This window comes from Solanum dulcamara, chromosome 6, assembly GCF_947179165.1.
Source record: "Solanum dulcamara chromosome 6, daSolDulc1.2, whole genome shotgun sequence".
NCBI lineage: Eukaryota > Viridiplantae > Streptophyta > Magnoliopsida > Solanales > Solanaceae > Solanum > Solanum dulcamara.
The window spans coordinates 800,930-813,354 of NC_077242.1; the positions used below are offsets into that span (position 1 = coordinate 800,930).

At 34.3% G+C, this 12,425-nt stretch overlaps 2 protein-coding genes and 1 long non-coding RNA gene across 3 annotated transcripts; all 3 read left to right on the forward strand.

Moving 5' to 3' along the window:
• The first annotated feature begins 782 nt into the window (after window positions 1–782).
• Window positions 783–4,644, forward strand: LOC129892070 (beta-1,2-xylosyltransferase). Its single transcript, XM_055967608.1, has 3 exons — window positions 783–1,543; window positions 2,779–2,928; window positions 3,449–4,644. Exons 1-3 carry the CDS (start codon window positions 848–850, stop codon window positions 4,169–4,171), a joined length of 1,569 nt encoding a protein of 522 aa, XP_055823583.1. The 5' UTR covers window positions 783–847; the 3' UTR covers window positions 4,172–4,644.
• Window positions 4,645–5,480: 836 nt separating this feature from the next.
• Window positions 5,481–9,509, forward strand: LOC129892268 (putative MO25-like protein At5g47540). Its single transcript, XM_055967828.1, has 11 exons — window positions 5,481–6,185; window positions 6,703–6,864; window positions 7,043–7,161; window positions 7,281–7,355; window positions 7,608–7,701; window positions 7,878–7,937; window positions 8,054–8,122; window positions 8,331–8,429; window positions 8,707–8,751; window positions 8,844–8,946; window positions 9,041–9,509. Exons 1-11 carry the CDS (start codon window positions 5,943–5,945, stop codon window positions 9,208–9,210), a joined length of 1,239 nt encoding a protein of 412 aa, XP_055823803.1. The 5' UTR covers window positions 5,481–5,942; the 3' UTR covers window positions 9,211–9,509.
• Window positions 9,510–10,556: 1,047 nt separating this feature from the next.
• LOC129893257 (uncharacterized) lies at window positions 10,557–12,231 on the forward strand. Its single transcript, XR_008767409.1, has 2 exons — window positions 10,557–10,766; window positions 11,830–12,231. It is a non-coding gene; the product is annotated as an uncharacterized LOC129893257 (long non-coding RNA).
• The last annotated feature ends 194 nt before the right edge of the window (window positions 12,232–12,425 follow it).

Below are 12,425 nucleotides of genomic sequence, written 5' to 3' on the forward strand. Positions count from 1 at the left end.
AAGAATTGAATAATATAAAATATTTTTTAAAATATAAAATTAAATATAACTTTCTGACATATAGGTCGTATAGAGTCCAATAGAAAAACCCCCTACTAATTATGTTATTAGAAGCAATTAATCCGTAAATGTTATCTATAATTACTTTTTAAAAAATATGATAACTTATCTGCATCAGAGAATTTATTATAATTAAGTGTTTTAAAGAATCTACTAATTTCTTGATATAAACATAAAATCAAATGTAAAGAAACTTTTATCAAATTATGTGTAATACACATTTTATTTACCAATAAGTCCAATAGCGAAGCTATCTTATGTTAACGGGTGTCAATTGATATTTATTTTGTCGATTAAAATTTTAATTTTATGTACACAAATTATATATTGACTCTCCTTTATTTTTAGTATGTGTGCCCATTTTTTTATATTTTAACACTCTTAATAAAATTCGTAACTCCATCGCTGCTAACAATAATAACAATATATCAGTATAATTTCATAAATAAATATACTTTCTCTCTTTATTTTTAGTTGTCATGATAATATTTGATACAATTCTTAAGAAAAAAATTAATTAGAAGTGTTGTTTGACTAATATATATCTTATTAATTATTTAATTTTTATTTATATTTGTATTTCATAATTTTTGAATTATTAATATTAATGATAAAATTAAAATAGAGAAAATATTTTTAATATACATGATAATTAAAAAAGAGAATAAACGTTTATTAAAAAATAATATAAGGAAAGACATAGGCGAAAAAACCACATAGTATACCAACTTGGAACACTCCGAAAAACTGGCACAGAGAGAGAGAGAGAGAGAGAGAGAGGAAGAAGATGAACAAGAAAAAGCTCAAACTTCTTCTTTCTCTCTTTGCTCTCAATTCAATCACTCTTTATCTCTACTTTTCTTCATACCCAGATCATTTCCGTCACAAATTCCTCCAAAACCACCACATCACTACCGGAAACCGCTTTTCTTCATCGGAAAATCACCCAAATTTCCATTCCTCAGTCTCTTCCCAATCCAAACCATGGCCCATCTTGCCTTCTTACCTCCCTTGGTCTCAGAACCCCAATGTTGCTTGGAGATCCTGTGAGGGTTATTTCGGAAATGGGTTTACTCGCAAAATCGATCTTCTCAAAACCCCGCCGGAGATTCACCGGCAATTGGGTGAAAACAGAAATTCCGGCGGAGGAGGAGGGTGGTTTAGGTGTTTTTTCAGTGAGACATTGCAGAGTTCGATTTGTGAAGGAGGGGTAATACGGATGAATCCGGAGAAAATTTTGATGTCTAAAGGAGGAGAGAAATTGGAAAAAGTAATTGGTAGGAGAGAAGAAGAGGAGCTACCCTTTTTTAAAAATGGAGCTTTTGAAATAGAGGTTAATGAAAGAACAAAAATTGGGAAAAAATTAGCTGATGAAAAATTCTTGAATGAATACTTACCTGAAGGTGCAATCTCAAAGCACACTATGAGGGAATTAATCGATTCTATTCGATTGGTTGGTGCCAATGAATTTCACTGTTCTGAGGTTTGATTTTTGAATTTTGTTTGATTTGATATTAAAGTTTTGATCTTTGAGAATGTTGGTAGATATGGAGTACAATAATGGATTTTCTTTGATCTGTTTAATGAAGATTGTCTTATCTAATTGTTGCTTTAGAAAAGTATCTCAGTGTTATAAATATGGTTTATATGTGTCATTAGAGATAACATCAGTTAATTAACTTTTGGATTATGGTTGAATTTCATTTGATCATATTACTTATAAAGTGGTCATTTTGAAATGTTTCACTAAAGATTTTGTTGAGATTTTAGAGCTTATCTATAGGTGTAAATGTAGTTTGGATTTGAATATGTTAAATTTGAATACATAAATGTTATCAAATTTATGGACCTCGAAAAGTATTCAGTGTCAGTAATTAACCACCTTAAGTTGGCAGGAAATGGTCAGTGTATGTGATAGAAGGTGAATCCTATATCTTTTGATGTCCAACATAAAGAAAATTAGTTAATTTACGTGTTTTCCCTTTCCCTTTCTTAATTTTGAATTTTACTCTATTGATTCCTTTGTCTGAGATACTCAAAAGTGAACAGTAGACAGATTTAGCTATAGCAAAAAATGAAGCAAGCCATGTTTTCTACTTTCATCTCTTTATTTCCATCTTACAAACGGAATATGGTAGCATTTGTCTGAGCTGGTCAGCTTTATTCCTGTAATGCTTCATAACTAATTTGAGTAAATGCCTTTTGAAGCTTTGATGACTATTGACTTGATTTGACGTTGTCTCAAACATTGCTTCTATGTTAGCAGCAACTTATGTCTAGGAGGAAATCTGTACCAGACAGGGGACCTTTCACTTGGTTATTAGCTACTCAAAGTTCCAGTATTACCAGTTAATTTTAGATCTTCGCCGTGGTATCTTTTAAAGTTTAATCAAAATCCAAAGCACTTCTGTGCACTAACAAGAGGAATACATGAAGGGTGTAGCATTGTTAGGTTATGTTACCTTATCCACTAATGAAAGAGAACTAACTGAAATGATGATAAGTGGTCTTATATTTGCCGGGGACTGGTTTAGATTGCTCATGCTTGGAATATTTCCGAGATGAAATTTTTTCAGTTTTTTATGTGCTTATCAGAAAATCATCCTTGCTAGATGTCAATGTTCAAGCAACCATGTAAGGAAGCTCCTCCTTTTATTCATGAAATCTTTCCACAATCGATGCCTTACATTGCTGACAACTTTCTAATTTTTATTTCAGTGGATTGAGGAGCCATCACTTTTGATTACACGATTTGAGTATGCAAACCTTTTCCACACAGTTACTGATTGGTATAGTGCATACGCGGCATCCAGAGTCACTGGCTTGCCCAGTCGGCCACATTTGGTTTTTGTAGATGGCCATTGTGAGGTACGTCTGAAAGTATTGTTGACTATGGCATGCTGCATTGTTCTGTGTCATGGATGAATGTGAATTCAGTAACTATTTGGTCGTCTTAATCCCGAGTTTCCCTTTGTTTCAGCTTTCTATTTGACACAATGATTAACTCAGTACCTAGTTGTTGCAATTGGCTCATTCTTACTTCTATTTACGTGTCACTATATATTTGAATGGTTCCTTGGTGGTCAAAAGAAGTTTTGTTACGAAAAAAGTTAGCAATGATTTCATTTCTGGCACAATTTATTGTTACCTTAACCCCCGTCTTGAAAATTCCCTCCTGTTGCATAATTAAATGGGACTAACGTACATAGCCACTACTTTCATGTGTTGAAAGCTCTTTCACTCAATTACTGTAATCTTGATGAATTTTACTTGGCTAAGATTGTTTTGTGGGCGTGCTTGATTTATCTTCAAATTCAGTTTCTTCATGTTATTCTTTTGAATAATTGTTTTTACTTTTTACCCTTTTCTGTTTGGAAATAAAAATCAGACACAATTGGAGGAAACATGGAGAGCACTGTTTTCAAGCCTCACTTATGCTAAAAACTTTAGTGGTCCGGTTTGTTTCCGCCATGCCATTCTCTCGCCGTTGGGATATGAAACTGCCCTGTTTAAGGGACTTTCAGAAATTATAGATTGTAATGGAGCTCCTGCCCATGATTTGTGGCAAAATCCCAATGATAGAAAAACTGCACGGTTATCCGAGTTTGGAGAGATGATCAGAGCAGCCTTTGGATTTCCTGTGGATAGACAGAACATCCCAAGGACAGCCACTGGCCCTAATGTCCTCTTTGTTAGACGTGAGGATTATTTAGCTCACCCACGTCATGGTGGAAAGGTACAGTCTAGGCTTAGCAATGAACAACAGGTATTTGATTCCATAAAGAGCTGGTCCTTGAACCACAGAGAGTGCAAATTAAATGTGATTAACGGATTATTTGCCCACATGTCCATGAAAGAGCAAATTCGAGCAATCCAAGATGCTTCTGTTATTATTGGTGCTCATGGAGCAGGTCTAACACACATTGTTTCTGCAGCACCAAAAGCTGTAATACTAGAAATTATAAGCAGTGAGTATAGGCGCCCCCATTTTGCTCTGATCGCACAATGGAAAGGATTGGAGTACCATCCCATATATTTGGAGGGGTCTTATGCAGACCCTCCAGTCGTGATCGACAAGCTCAGCAGCATTTTGAAGAGTCTTGGCTGCTAAATTTGCTCGACAGTTTGATCAATTTGGCTTTTCTTGAAAAGACTGAATCTTGGAGCCTGAGAATCGTGTAAAATATGTTTCATGTGCAGTTCTACAGTCAATTGCTGCAATCTTGATCCTCAATCTGGTTTTCATAAGTTTCACAGGTTCTGGCAGTTACTAATTTAAAAGTCCTCTCAGTTATAGACCATCAGAACGAATTGTAATGGTGAGCTCATGGAAGAGCATATTCTTTATCGTGTAAGATTACAAGTCACACGCGACACACACATCTGTAAATCAGATTAGGTTGGTATTCCTTGCAATTCATTGTCAATTGTTTTCCACAATTATTATCTTTTTGTTCTGGGAAGAGGAAGATTAACAAACATGTTGAAGTAGCAGATTAACAAGAACGTCCATATGGTGTTCAGTGAGGATATGGTTGTAACCAAACAAAAGAAATGAGAATTTGAACAGAGATTTTTCACGTATTTTTAGCTCTCTGTCTATGTTGTTCTCTTAACCCGTTCTTTAGTGTTCTTCAGGTTGTACATGTAGCATATGTTCTTATTTTTCAGACCTTTATGTGGACATTCATCATGCCTTCACAAATAACTTTTTCTTCCTGTAGTTGTGCTTGAATTAAAGGAGAGTCTTGGAGAAACTGTAAAGTTGTTACCAAGTCACATTTTCAAGCTGTGAATTCAGCTGTTGATGTTTGTCTGTACGTTAGGCTGCCTACATTACATTGTTATGGCGCACGGCTCATCTCTTGAGCCTGCTGAACGTGGGATGCTTCTTGCACGGAGCTATCCTTTCAATGTTTTCCTTGAAATATACTTAAATCCACCTGATAGAGAGCAACGTCATTTTTGAAAACGCCTTCCAAGAACAGGACTACCCGGCCAAACGTCTGAGAAGTATGTAATCAAAGTCCTATAAAGAATTTGAAATTTACTAGTTTTTATTGCAATCTCGAATTAATATACAAGAGTGATTAAATTTATAATTAAATATTTATAGATATATAGTGGATTTTTATTCATTAGGTTTGAGCAAAAGTTATTGGCATGTTTATTCTTTCTTTTATTCATATGGTTCTTTTAGTACTTTTTAAATTTCTATATATCAGCACTTGGTACGTAAATTAGATACACCGTCAAAGCGCTTGAAACCTCTTTGAAACTTCTTTATAATGATGTCGTTTAAGGGTTAAATAATCCGTTGAGCCTAAATAATAGGTGCTTATTTATCCTAAAAACAGAAACCACATCCGATCCGAGTCCTAATTTTCTTGGACTCCTAATAATATTAAGGGAGAACATTGATATTATCTCAAAAAAAGTTTACTTACTAATCTTTTATTAAAAAAAATAAAATTGTATTATCTAAGTAAGAGGGAAAAAAGGGTTAAAAAATTTTTAAAAAATTAAAAATTTGCAGAAAACAGATATATGCAAAAGTGCAAAGATTATCGTTGGAGGAGAAGGAGGGTGATGAGTTTTTTTTTTCCAATTTTAGCAAATATCCAATGTGAAATCTGACATCATTCCAAATTCTCCTCTGATTCTGATTCTGATTTTGAATTGTTTCCATAATAAATATTTTTATTAAAAAAAACTTTTCCTTGTTGTATTATGTTTTAGTTATCAGATTTCTGTAAATGGCATTGCCATTGCCGTTTTTCCTTACCCTATCTCTCCCAAATTGCAAAAAAGTGTATTATTGCTCGTATACACGTTCAAATTTACCGCTCCCCATCATAGCATTGTGAGTTCTGTAATTCACAATGCCGATTCCGGCGACCCAAATCGCAGGATTAGCGAATGGGGTAAATGGATCTATGAAAGTTAAATCATCCAATAATTTGAAGAAATTGTTTACTAAGGCATTCCGTTCCGCCGGTGTTAAGTCCATATTCAAATCCAAGGCTAAACGTAAGCCTCCTGCTGAAGTTGTTCGTCGGGTGAGATTCTTGTTAGAGGCTGTGGATTCTCTTGACGACGATGTTGATCCCAATCATTTTGACAAGGTGATTACTAATTGCTTTCGAAATGCATTTATTTTGGTTTATTACTTGAATTCTTATTTTTTGGGGCATGGGGATTAGTAATTAGGGTCATTTGGTAGCTGGATAAAAAATAAGTTATTCATGTATTAATTTCAATATAAATTATACGACGTTTGGTACATAGATAGGAAATAAGTTATTCATGTATAAAATTAATAATACAACGTTTGGTTAACAATTTAGAAATCCGTATAACTAATACATGTATATAAGTTATGAGGAAATCTATGTGTTATTTTATGCAGGTTAGAAGATGGAATAGCTAATACATAAATAAATAATTCATGCATAATTATTACCTGTATAAAATAATACATAGATTAAATCATAACTAAATTCCTACATTATTAATATTTGCATAACTCTAACCAGTTACAAAACGACCCCTAGGCCATAATATTCCGACTATGACATTCACATGCATGCTTTTTCATAAAATTTGGATTTTTACTCTCTCATGATGCATAATGCTTTTCAGATGCAAGAACTGGATTCTCTTTTACATGAGCTGAAATCAATACTGTACGGGAGTAATGAATGTGAACCTGCTGTTGAAGCATGCTTGCAATTGACTCAGGAGTTTTTTCGAGATAATACATTTCGTCTCATCATTATTTGTCTTCCTAAATTTAACTTGGAGGTGAGTATTTATATATTTGATTCTTTTAAGAGCTAAGCTTCAAGATCTTACTACTCTAGAATCTGCATCACTTTTAGAAGTACTCTAAGCATTCTACCATCCGTTGTCTCTAGTTAAAGGATGTTTCACCTTGTTCTATTGCCCAAACTTATTACCAAAATGATCATTCTTTTCTAAGGCTCGTAAAGATGTCACACGAATTGTGGCCAATCTACAAAGGCAACCAGTTAATTCACGCTTGATTGCATCTGATTATTTGGAAGCCAACTCGGACCTTATGGATCATTTGTTATCCGGGTAAGCTAATCCTAATTTTTCTCCCTTTTTCTTGTTTTCCTTACCAGGTTGGCGCAATGCCTTCTCTTCCTCATGATCTTTAACTAAAGCACGATCTTGTCCTCACTGTTCTGTTATAGATATGATGATCCAGGTCTTGCTTTGCATTACGGAGCAATGTTGAGGGAGTGTATTCGCCATCAGGTTGTTGCAAGGTCAGCATCTCTGAAAATACCCGTCAGTATGTTAATTGGATGTTTCTCTGATCAATGCTTTGTTTTGTATTATTATTGACTCTGAGATTACCTATGAATAACAATGCTTCCTTGCTTTTTGTTTCAACTACTATTTCTTCTCTTCTTGTTTTTCTGTTCAACGTGTGTTATTATTCTCTTATTGATTTTATATTGTTTGTTTTATCAGTGTTTATGGGCAATTTTTCCCATAATTTGTCGAAATATTTGCAGATATGTGTTGAACTCCGAGCACATGAAAAAGTTTTTCAATCACATGCAAATTCCAGAATTTGATGTTGCTGCAGATGCTACAGCGACCTTTAAGGTTATTATTTATGAGGCCTCTCTCTTAGCATGTTTTTTAGTCCACCAATTTTGTGATGAAAAAATTCTTGATATGTTTCATTTCTGCAAACAAGCACTATTACCGTCAGCCACTGAATATTCGTCGTACTGTTACTCAACTTCGAATCTTTTTTTCCGTTTTGCAACTTGCTGCAGGAGCTTATGACCAGGCATAAATCGACAGTTGCTGAATTTCTCTTTGAAAATTATGATTGGGTATGTTATGATCCTCATTTGCCAGTTGTATGATTTTCTTTATGTTAGTTCATTAGCACCAACTTCAACCTACGACATGCCAGTATAACATATTCTCCACTCCTTTTTTGTTATAGTTCTTCGTTGAATTTAATGCGAAGCTTTTGGAATCAGCAAACTATATTACCAGAAGACAAGCTATCAAGGTAAAATAAATATACAAGATTTTTTACTCATATTCTTGTCTCAAAGCATGTCTGAGTTTGATTTGGTGCTATTTCAGTTGGGCTTCAATGATTTTCTTTTTTGTTGTACACATTTTAGTAATTTCTCTGCTATATTTTATCACGATAAAAGTATTTTTCTGCTTATAAATAAGTCAATGGCTTTACCCACACTTTATTTATTTTGTAGCTTTTGGGAGATATTTTGCTTGATCGCTCCAATTCTGCTGTGATGACACGCTATGTCAGCTCGAAAGATAATTTAAGGATTTTGATGAATCTTTTGAGGGTATGTCATTCTACCAATGTGCCATAAGTTAGCACTTCTTTTCCCCTCTGAGCATTTTGCTGTGATAAAAGCAAACCATATCATAAAATTTAGCTATATCAAGTCATAAAAAATGATATTGGTTTGTATCATGAGTTTAACTCTCGTCGTTTGATTCTTTGATGTCCATGTAGAAAATACTTTTGCTAGTGCTATTATTTCACTATGTTGATTTGACACATTATTGTACAACTCAATCTTGCTGCTATATTTGTTTCTCGGTCTTCCCATGTTTCAGGAGGCTAGCAAGAACATTCAGCTAGATGCATTTCACGTGTTTAAGGTAATACTTCTGACGTTTGATTACTACTTATCTATTGCTCATATATGACTCCTATTCATTTCTCTGTGCTTGTTCTTTTGTTCTGGTAACAGCTTTTCGTGGCCAATAGAAACAAACCTTCTGACATTGTCAACATAATCGTTGCCAATAGAAGCAAGCTTCTTCGCTTCTTCGCAAGCTTCAGGATAGATAAAGGTAGTAACTTTTCTTCGACCAACCAATATATTGACTTATATCATCTTTGTATGGGGAACGGTATATATAATTACAGAACATTGTTTGTTTGCAGAAGATGAACAATTCGAGGCTGATAAAGCTCAAGTTGTTAAAGAAATTGCAGAACTTGAAGCTAAAGGACCTCTTTTTTCAGGGGAACTGCATAAATTTCCCGGTACACCTACTGCTTCAGGAGAACTGTACAAGTTATCATCAACCCCTCTCTCTAGACAACTAATATAACTACGTAGACCAACTACTTGCTCTGGAGAATCACAAAACCTTTAGTATACGAGTCATTGTTTTATGAATTATACTAAAAGAAACTTCTTCTTTTGTTTAACCTTTCGAGTCTGTTGATCAAAGAATACTAATTGCAGTGGAGTATGCCATCTTTGCTCTGGTTATTTGAAAGAGCATCGTGAAGGAACAAGTTATACGCGATGTAAAATGAACATTTGTGAATTTTCTTTGTCTTAACAGCTATATGTATATACATATATAACTTATTTCCCATATATAAATTGCGGATTTGCAGTAGCGTTAGTGAGATTCATATAATCGATCTTAATTTGTTTGGGATTGAGGTGTAGTGGTGGTTGTTATTATTGTACTTTCGGAGAATAACATGTTGTATTTAGATTATCAATTTGAAACACATATACCTATATTAGAGCATTAATAATTTATGCTTGACAAGGATTCAAAAGTATTTCCGTGGAAAAACTATTTATATTTCTTAAAATTCAGAAAAACAGCTTATAATAATGTTGTACACAAGTCGTTTGGCCATATAACTTCATGTAAAATTTGAAGAAAAAAAAAGTTTTTGTTTACAAATTGCAAAATGCTATTTGAAAATTATGTTTAACCTCGAATACAAATTGGAGTTGTTATTCATTTTTTGGGAATTTTTTTTTTTGTAATTTTTCAAAATTTTTGAAAATTCTGGAATTCAACTTTACGAAATTCTAAGGTTAAACGTGTTTTCTATAGTTCAACTCCGCAAAAAAGATAAAAAAAATTCATGACCAAACGCCTCCGTCCCTCTTGTGCAATCAAATGATGATTGTAAAAAGAAATGGGCTGGGCTTTTCTGGGCTGGACCGTCTCTCTATGATCCATAACGGTTTTCGTTGATGGGCCTGGCAAAGAAGCCCAAAAAAAAACGACTGTACGAACATAGCAGAAGAATTGAGGAATCGTCACTTCTCCCAGATTTCCGTAGAGTTTTTCAAATTCACAAAGTTGGAGTCTTTGCTCAAATTTTGAATTCTGGATTACTGTTAGCGCTCTGATTTTGTGAGAATTTGTGTATAATATTTTGTATAAATTGTTGTTACGATCCCCAAAATCGAAATGGTTTTCTGTTACCCATCATCTCCTTCCAAATTTGCTGCTACATTGGCGTGTTTTTTTGGTGGTGCTGCTCTTTTTGCTTTTGGTGTACACCATTCTTACATCAATATTGCCCCTCAACAAGCTCGAACTAAAGCTAGGAATGACTTTGTCAAGGATCGATTGAGAAAGAAATATGGCAAATAATTCAGACTCTCATCTTCTGGGTAACTATTTATTTTCTGGTAATGTTGATTACTATCATTTTGGTTAATGATTTTGTACTAATTTTGTTGTTAGAATTGTAGACTCCTCATTTTTTTCGTTTTCGTTTTGCTGTAATCTTGTTGTTGGTTTGTCTAATTTTAGTTTGATAACTTGAGGGGTGAAATCATGACCCTTGATAGGAGTGCGTAGAGCATTCATGGGAGGGTGTAAGAGGTCCAAGGACATGATAGAAGGTTAGTAGTTAGTCGAATGCTTTGTTTTTCCATTCCCGGAGTATTAGTATTAATCTTGTATTTTTCGTCTTCTTAGATTTCTATTCTTTAGCCTTGATATTCCATTTTCTTCTTGTTGTCTATGCTTGTTGCTATTGTCTTCTTTTTCATCTCTTTTGAGAGTTGAAGGTTTATCGGAAACAACCTCTTTACTTTCTCAACAGACAGGGGTAAAGGTCTACCTTCCTCACAGCCCAGTTATGGAATTATATTGGGTTTTTTGTTGTTGTTGTTATTGTTATTGTTATCTTGAGGAGTGAAATCAACTGTTTACTTTTTTTTGTCAACTGTATGGTCTAGAGAGTAATGCTAATATGAACCTTTGAGCACCATAACATAGATTTCATTAGTTCATCTGCAACTATTAAGAATGATTCTGGTCATAAAGTTAATCGAAAGAGACTTATGAATTAATGAAGTTTGAAAAAATAGTCTCGAGAATTGTTTTTTATGTGCTTAATATCCTCTGTGGACGCGCACTTGTAAGGTTTGATTGCACATTAATACTGCTGTGATTGTGAACTGGTAATGTTGTTATCGCGGAGCAGCTTTTTCATCTTGACTAGTTCTCTTTGTTGCTCTCTTCTCATTCTTCTACAAGTTTGACCAATCCCAGATTTGAGTTTTCCTACAACTAGACCAAGCTCAGGATGAGTGAAACTGGAAATATGATCACCTAAATATAGCACGAAATCAACCAAAATGACTTGGGAAAACTCTATATATTTAGCTCATCAAATACCCATACTTGAGAGTTGAGACTTTGCTTTCCCTCGAGCAAACAAAAAGAAATAAACCCCTACATAGGTACTAGAAAAATCAAACAAGATAATAGATAAACCAAGAACTACCTATGGATGTAAACAAACTTTTTCCTCATTATGTGTAAATCTTCCATGTGATGTGATCACTTATTAAAGGTGTTTATGGGCGGTTAACTAGTTTACTTCAGCATATTACCTGGCAGTGTGCCCTCATCATTTGGTCTAGTGAGCTGAAGCCCTATGTTTTCAAATTACTGCAGGTATCTGAAACTTGATTATCAAAAGAAGTCACTGTCCATCGTCTAGGACGTTAGGTAATTCAATATGATCGAGCTGAGGTTCAAGCAGCTATATATGAGCAATTAACCAACATCCAAATGCTGATCATCATTCACCACCACCACGTCTACCTTTTGATACTCCAGTTATGATCCTGAACTACTTGGAAGGTTAAATAGGCAGGCAACTCTCCTTCAAAATGCTCAGGCCTACGTCAGACTGGAGGATCCCAAATTATGTGGATGAAACTAAGCAGGGCCTAAATTTTTTGACTCGTGGAAGGAAAATGCATGATGTTGTTTTAAGTTTAGGATTTCCATGTTTGTTAACACGTTCTTTGGCAGTGACACTTCTATTTGGTCAAGTAATTTCTCTTATTCCTATCAGGTATCTGCAAAAATCTTTTTTTGACTGGGTGTAAATAGTTAACAATTGCCACTGGGGAAAAAACATACCTAAAAAGAGTAACAAGTTGCTTATATCAAGTAATTGCACCATAAATTTATGAGCTTCAAAGAGGATTTGCTGGCAAACTCGAGGTTATTAGTCAATAGATCTGCAACGTTTATTTGCAATC

Bases quoted from the DNA above. Each gene is read 5' to 3' on its own strand.
- LOC129892070 (XM_055967608.1), top strand. From the start codon at position 848: ATGAACAAGAAAAAGCTCAAACTTCTTCTTTCTCTCTTTGCTCTCAAT. The intron at 1,544-2,778 runs GTTTGATTTTTG...TTTTTATTTCAG, and splicing joins ATGAATTTCACTGTTCTGAG to TGGATTGAGGAGCCATCACT. The intron at 2,929-3,448 runs GTACGTCTGAAA...AATAAAAATCAG, and splicing joins TTGTAGATGGCCATTGTGAG to ACACAATTGGAGGAAACATG.
- LOC129892268 (XM_055967828.1), top strand. From the start codon at position 5,943: ATGCCGATTCCGGCGACCCAAATCGCAGGATTAGCGAATGGGGTAAAT. The intron at 6,186-6,702 runs GTGATTACTAAT...AATGCTTTTCAG, and splicing joins ATCCCAATCATTTTGACAAG to ATGCAAGAACTGGATTCTCT. The intron at 7,356-7,607 runs GTCAGCATCTCT...AAATATTTGCAG, and splicing joins CGCCATCAGGTTGTTGCAAG to ATATGTGTTGAACTCCGAGC.